We start from the raw sequence: 6,759 nt of genomic DNA, 5'->3' as shown, positions 1-6,759 counted from the left end.
CCTCTCTCTCTCCTCTCTCTGTCTCTCCCTGTCTCTCTGCCTCTCTCTCTCTCTCTCTCTCTCACACACACACACACACAACATTCCATAGACAGATACTTATACACAGACATATACATATCCTGCCAATTGACACACATACACCCAGGCACACCCCCTCCAGATGGACAGATGGACACACACAGATATACAAACAGTCTTCTCGCCACAGACAGACACACAGGCCTGAAGGTACTCACCCTTCAGATAGACACAGACACATACATCAGATACCCATATAAAAAATGCTCCATAGATAGATATTTACCCACAGACATACAACTACCCCTCCAAGAGACATATAGACATACCCCACCCACCAGAGATGGACACACATTCATCTCAAACCAGAGAGACAGACACCTGCTCACACCAATGCCCATGTACTCAGTCATACAAAGAAGCCTTCAGTAGAATTAAAGACATATGGGAGCAGAAGCAAAGTGGAGCAGGCATCATGTTTGGGGGCTAGAGGGACGGGACTGAAATCACCTTCCAGAAGATCCAGAAGCCGTTAAACCAGCCAAGCAGAACTTCACACATGAGAATTGTAAGCACGATGTCATCTATGGCAGAGAATAACTCATAGTGTTTCTACATGAAAGGGAGAGAAAAAGAGAGAGAGAGAAAGAGACAGACAGACAGACAGAGACAGAGAGAGGAGAGAAAGAGAGAGAGAGGAAAGGAGAGAAAAAGAGACAGAGAAAGAGAGACAGAGAGGGAAAGAGGAGGGAGAAAGAAAGAGGAGAGAGAGAAAGAGAGAGAGGAGAGAAAAAGAGAGGAGAGAGAGAAGAGAAGAGAGAGAAAAAGAGAGAAAGAGGAGAGAAAAGAAGGAGAAAGAGACAGAGAGAAGAGAGAGGAGAGAAAGAGAGACAGAGAGAGACAGAGAGGAGAGAGAAGAGAAAAAGAGAGAGAAAGGCAGAGAGAGAGGAAAGAAAAAGAGAGGGAGAGAGAGAGGAAAGAGAGAAAGAGAGGAGAGAGAGAAAGAGAGAGAGGAGAGAGAGAAAGAGAGAGGGGAGAAAGAGAGGAGAGAGAGAGAGAGAGTAGAGAGAGAAAGAGAGAGGGAAGAAAGAGAGAGAGAGAGACAGAGAGAGAGAGAGAGAGAGAGTGTCATTTGGGCAGGCCTGGGAATAAGAGGAGATGTGGCTCTGGGGTTCAAGGGTGGGGGATGACAGCAGTGGGAATGACAAGAACCCTAGGTCTGGGGTGGGTGAAAAGAGAGAAGAGGGAGGATATCTCTAGTCATCCCCACCTCCTCTCTCCACAATATGTTTCTTAAGACTCAACCCCAGGCAGCATAGTACAGGACAAAAAATGGCAGAGTTGGACTCAAAGTACCTGGGTTCAAATCCTGGCTCTTCTACTTACTATCTCTTGGCCAGGTCACTTAATTTCTCTGGGCCTCAGTTTCTTTACCTATAAAATGGTCAGACTAGATAAGTCTCTCTTTCCAATATTATATCTATGATCCTAGTGCTGGAAGAGAACTTGGAGTTCACTGAGTCCAACTTTCCCCCTTCCCTCCCATTTAACAGATGACAGAAGCTAGACATGGACAGGGGTGAGAAACCTCCACCTCTGACGAAGGGATTTGCCCATAGTCACGTAGCTAGTAAGAAACAGAGACCAGGTTGGAACGCAGATCTCCTGACCCCAAATATGGTGGTTTCCTCCTCTGTTCTCTCCTCCTTGGTGCCACTTTCATCTATTCTTCCAGCGTCAAATGTCACCTCTAAGCAGGCAATCCCCAAACTGTCTCCCAGCCCTGACTCTCCTCTGAGCTCCCCACAGACCTCCATCTCCAATGCCCCATGGGCCACCTTCACATCTCAACCCATGTGTCCCAAGCTAAATTTATCCCCTTCCCCCTCCAAATCCCCAAACTTGACTTTCCTGTTTCTATCTTTGACACTATTATCACAGTCTCCTGAGCTAGAAACCCACCTTTGGCTCTCCCCTCCTGATCGCCATCCCCTCCCCTCCATCTCTTGCCCTTCTCAAGTGTTACTCTGTCTGGTCCCTGACCTACTCCTCCTTGACACATGTCAAACCTTTAGGCAAGGGGCATGCTGGTAAATGTTTTTTAACAACCAGCTTTCTGGAGGAAGAAAAAGCCAAAGCAAACATTTTAATGTTCAACATAAATTATTAACATTTTCTCCGTCACTTTTCTTAATTCTACCCAACCAACAAAACAAGAAATCAAGCCCTAATTTGTTGTGATTTCCTAGGTGTAAGGGCTCACACTGAAATCTGAAGAATCGGTGTCTCCTGGGTCTATTGGATCTGGGTCTGGCACACCCCTACCTTCAAGCCAGTTTTCTCCATTCTTCCCCGTTACCAAGGAAGGAAACTGGCTGGGGATTGGGGCGGCGGGGTGGAAGTGGAGAAGCACAGCTAGAGGTTAGTCAAAGTTCCCAGTAGGTAGGAGAGGGACCCCATGGCCCCGGGCAGTAACCTTACTAGCTTTATTTTAAGAGTAGATGGCAGGCCTGCCTCAGAGTCAGGAAGAACTAAGATCAAGTCCTGATTCAGGTACAGTCTCTGGATGACCACAGGCAAATCATTTAATCTCTCAGTAACCCAGGTAACTGTGCAAGATCGTAAGTTATGGGTTGGTTATCAGACTGAATGAGTAGAAGGTATTTCTGCACTGGGAGTTTCCCATGCCTATAAAATCACAAATCCAGACCAAAATAAAAATATTCTAGTCATGTTATCTGAAAGGGGAAATAGGAAGAAGAGGAGAGGCAAGGGGTCCTTTGTCACTGGAACTGCCTGCCAGATGCTGGTGGAAAAAGTTAGCCACAAAAAGTTCATAGGACCAGGGGACACCAGATCAGGATAGCCAGAGCATAAACTTGGGGTAAATGCTTCAGAACAAGCAGAACCACACCTAGCTGAAGCTTGGACTGGCTAATTAATACATGCTAATGATATTATAATGAGGGTAAACAATAGAAATGGAACATTGAACGTTTATGTGTGAGGGCAAAGGGAAGTAATGCCTGTGAACATGTGGGGAAGGGAGGAGGGTAGGATGTAGCTTCCTAACTATGAGATGTTGTATCCAGCGGGGCAGTGGAACTCACTGGGGACAAGCCTTGAATTCGGCGTCGGAAACTTTTATCCAGAGCCATACAGGCTCAATACTTACTTTTCGAAATAATAGGAACATAGATTCAGAACTATCAGGGACCTGTAAAGTGCATCAAATCCACTTGCCTCATTTTATATGTAATGAACTTAGAGCCAGGGAAGTAAAATGACTTGCCCAGGGTCACACAGCAAATTAGTATCTGAGGACATGATTCAAACTCAGGTCTTCCTAATTCCCTCTCAAGCACGCCCTTCTTCACGGTACCAAGCCATCTCCATAGTTATGTGCCTTCCAGTTTCTATCATCCCACAAGGGACACCTTCTTAGAAAGGTCCTCAGAAGCCATCAGGTCTAACCCCACTATTTTTACAGATAAGGACGCTGATGCCAAAGACTTGCCCAATGCCACGTAGGTAGGAAATAGAGCCAAGATCTGAACCCAGGCCATCTGAGTCCAAATCCAGTTTTCTTCTTACTCTACCATACTGCCTTCTCTCGGTCTCTCCAGAGCCTCCCCATTCTTCAAGGTTCACCTCAGAGTTCATCTTCTCCAAGAGGCCTTCTCTGTCTTTTCCGGTCTGTCTCTCATGGCTGCCCTACAATTTTGCCTAACAGTGACTGTGGGCCTCTCGCTGGGCACTTAGCACTCAGCGCCTAGTAGGGTTTACATGCCTCAGTCTTGTCTCTCTTATGGGATAGGGAATTCTCTGTAAATAAGAACAGATGTAGCATTCTCTTTGTTCTTCTGTCCCACATCTGAGGCTTAGCCAAAGACAGCAGACACAGAAAATGCTCAGTGAAGTCTTTTTAGGTGGAAAGATGAGAAATGGGTAGATATAAAGATTTACCCATCAGTGAATGGATGAGGAAAGGAGGCATGAATGCAAAGAAAGATAAATGGAGAATGACAGATGGAGGACTGCATGAGAGGAAGGAGAGATGGAGGAAAGAATAGGGGGAGGGATAGATAAAAAGATGGATTGGGAGGAATGAATTGGGAAGGAAAATATGGAAAGATGAATAGGGATAGATAGATAAGGGATGAATGAGGGATAATGATGGGAGAAATAGATGATAATATGGTTGGGGAGGGATAGATGGAGGGTTAAGTGGAAGATGGGAAGGAATGATGAATGGGGAAGGGACAGGTGAAAAGAAGGTTAGATGAGAGATAAGTAGATGATTATAGGGATGGATGGATGACTAGATGATGCTATGGATGGGAGACAGATGAGTGGAAAGGAATGAATGAGGAAGGATAGATGGAGAGATGATGAGAGACGGATGGGTAGAGATGCTGTGGCTGGGAGGAATGGATGGGAATGGAAAGATGGAGAAATAGATCAGTAGAGGAGCTATATGGGAATGGAATGGAATAATGGAATAAGCATTTATTAAAACCCACTATGTGCCAGGTACTGTATTGTGTTTTTGTTTTTTACAAATATTCTCTCTCACTTTGGGTACTATTATTATCCCCATTTTACATATGAGGAAACTGAGGCAAACAGAGGTAAAGTGACTTGCCCAGGGTCTAAGCTAGTGGCATAGATAGAATTTGAACTCTGATCTTCCTGACCCTAAGCTCAGTGTTCTATCTACTATGGTGCCTCATGAGGAGAGGGACGGATAGGGGACGGAGAAAAGAGGAAGGCCTTGGGTGGCGGGAGGGTTGGAAATAGGGTGCTTGGTCCCACCTGGCCAAGGTAAACATTAGTGCGCACAGCGATGGTAATGGCATTGGCTGCCAGAAGCAAAGCCAGTAGCAGCTGGAAGGCCGGATGTCGAAGGAGCTGCCTGATGTACATGTAAGTGAAGAACTCCTGCATGTCCCAGGCATCCTGAGGACAGGGAGAGCAGGAACATCACTGTGAGAGAGGAGGGACAGCCACCCCACCGCGGAAGGAGCACCGGGGAGAGGCCAGCTTACAATGGACAGAGTCGCTAGAGAGGGAACCCTGGGGTTGGCATGGGGCTGCAAGGGGCAGAGCACTTGAATGGGGGTGTCCCTACAGAAGAAAGGGGGACCGATGGGGTGGGAGGGGAAATGTCATTGCAGGGGTCCTGGTCACTTTAGCCCAAGGCCTTACTGTGCTAATTGTGACCTCATGACGGTTGATGAGCACTTTTTCTTCTGGCCTTCCATAGGATTCTCGAAATCCAGTCTAAAGGTGGGAAAGGGGAGAATTCACTCAGTATATGGACCAGGGGTTGGGAACCTGCAGCCTTGAGGCCACAAGTGGCCCTCTAGGTCCTCAAGTGCGGCCCTTTGACTTCACAGAACAAATCCCCTTAATAAAAGGTTTTGTGTTGTAAAACTTGGAGTCAAAAGGCCCCACCCAAGGACCTAGAAGGTCACATGTGGCCTTGAGGCTGCAGGTTCCTCACCCTTGATCTAGACTATGCCAGGGGAGGCATCCTTCCCATGGGGAGGTACTTCATTCTTCTCTCCTTCTCGCCTCCTCTTTCATTTCTCCTTCCCTCCCTCAATCTCTCTCTTCCCCCACCGGGGACATCCAGCCCGAGGCGTCAGGACCAACCTACCCTAAGGAAGTTCAATTGTCTTCCTTGGCTCTTTGTGTCCCAATGTGTCCATTCGGCTTTCTCGCTCATCGTGCCAGCCTGGCCCAACGCCCGACCTTCACAGAATCCCAATTCCAAGAATTCTAAACCAGCCTTTCTAGACCACCTCACAAAGGGGCCCCTGTGACCGCATGCATTCCAAACTCTCTAAGACCCCCTCCCCACCCACAGGCCTGTCTGAAGGGACGAAAGGCCAACTTGGAAGTTGGGGACACCCAGTTCAAAACAACCCAGAACACAAAATGACTCTCTCCTCATCTCCCAGGTCTGGAACTAAATTTGAAGAAAATAGAGGGGGTTCTTTCCTGCATCTCCTAAGACTCAGAGAATAAACATAGGATCTTCTCTAGAGCTAGAAATGGAATCTTCTATCTTGAGACAGAAGTAACCTTAAGAGATCATGTAGCTCAACGATCTCACTTTTTCAAATGAGTGATGCCCAGAGAAAGAAAGTGACTAATCCCAAACCAAGTAAGTGGATTCAAAACCACTTATGACTTCAAAACTAGTCTATTCTTTCCACTATATCTCAGTGCCTCTAGCAGGACAGATCCAGGGCCACCTCCTTCACCCTCTGCCCTTCCCCATTCCTGTCCAGAAGGTAGACTGAAATGAACTTCAACACCTCACTCTTATTCACCCTCCTATCCAATCTGCTGCCAAGTCTTACCACGTCTTGTCATCCAGTCATTTCAGTTGTGTCTGACTCTCCCTGACCCCATTTGGGGTATTCTTGGCAAAGATCCTGGAATGGTTTGCTGTCTCCTTCTCCAGCTCATTTTACAGATGAGGAAACTGAGGCAAACAGGGCAAAGTGACTTGCTCATGGTCACATAGCTAGAAAGTATCTGAAGCCAGGTTTGAACTTTCTGACTTCAGGCCCTGCGCTCTATCGGCTATGTCACCTAGCAGTTTCTTGATATTTACACCTTTCTGCTTTCACATCTCTCTTATGTGCCACCTTCTCTAACACTACTACTGCCATGACACTGGCCCTCAGCACCTCAGGCCTGGACTACTGCAATAGCCAGATGGTT

At 46.9% G+C, this 6,759-nt stretch overlaps 1 protein-coding gene across 1 annotated transcript in view; it reads right to left on the bottom strand.

Annotated features, from left to right (window-relative positions):
- CATSPER4 (cation channel sperm associated 4) overlaps positions 1–5,752 on the bottom strand; it is a 16,900-nt gene extending 11,148 nt beyond the window's left edge. Inside the window, exons 1-4 of the mRNA XM_027864865.1 lie at positions 5,684–5,752; positions 5,212–5,304; positions 4,837–4,980; positions 532–633 (exon numbers count right to left, since the gene is read on the bottom strand). Of these exons, the coding sequence (XP_027720666.1) occupies positions 532–633; positions 4,837–4,980; positions 5,212–5,304; positions 5,684–5,752 (408 nt within the window). The remainder of the gene's footprint in view (positions 1–531; positions 634–4,836; positions 4,981–5,211; positions 5,305–5,683) is intronic.
- Positions 5,753–6,759: the final 1,007 nt, after the last annotated feature.

This window comes from Vombatus ursinus, unplaced genomic scaffold (genome assembly GCF_900497805.2).
Source record: "Vombatus ursinus unplaced genomic scaffold, bare-nosed wombat genome assembly UNPS02014777.1, whole genome shotgun sequence".
In the NCBI taxonomy this organism is placed as follows: Eukaryota; Metazoa; Chordata; class Mammalia; order Diprotodontia; family Vombatidae; genus Vombatus; species Vombatus ursinus.
Note: the sequence above shows the minus strand (reverse complement) of the source record. Positions and strands in the feature narration are given on the sequence as shown.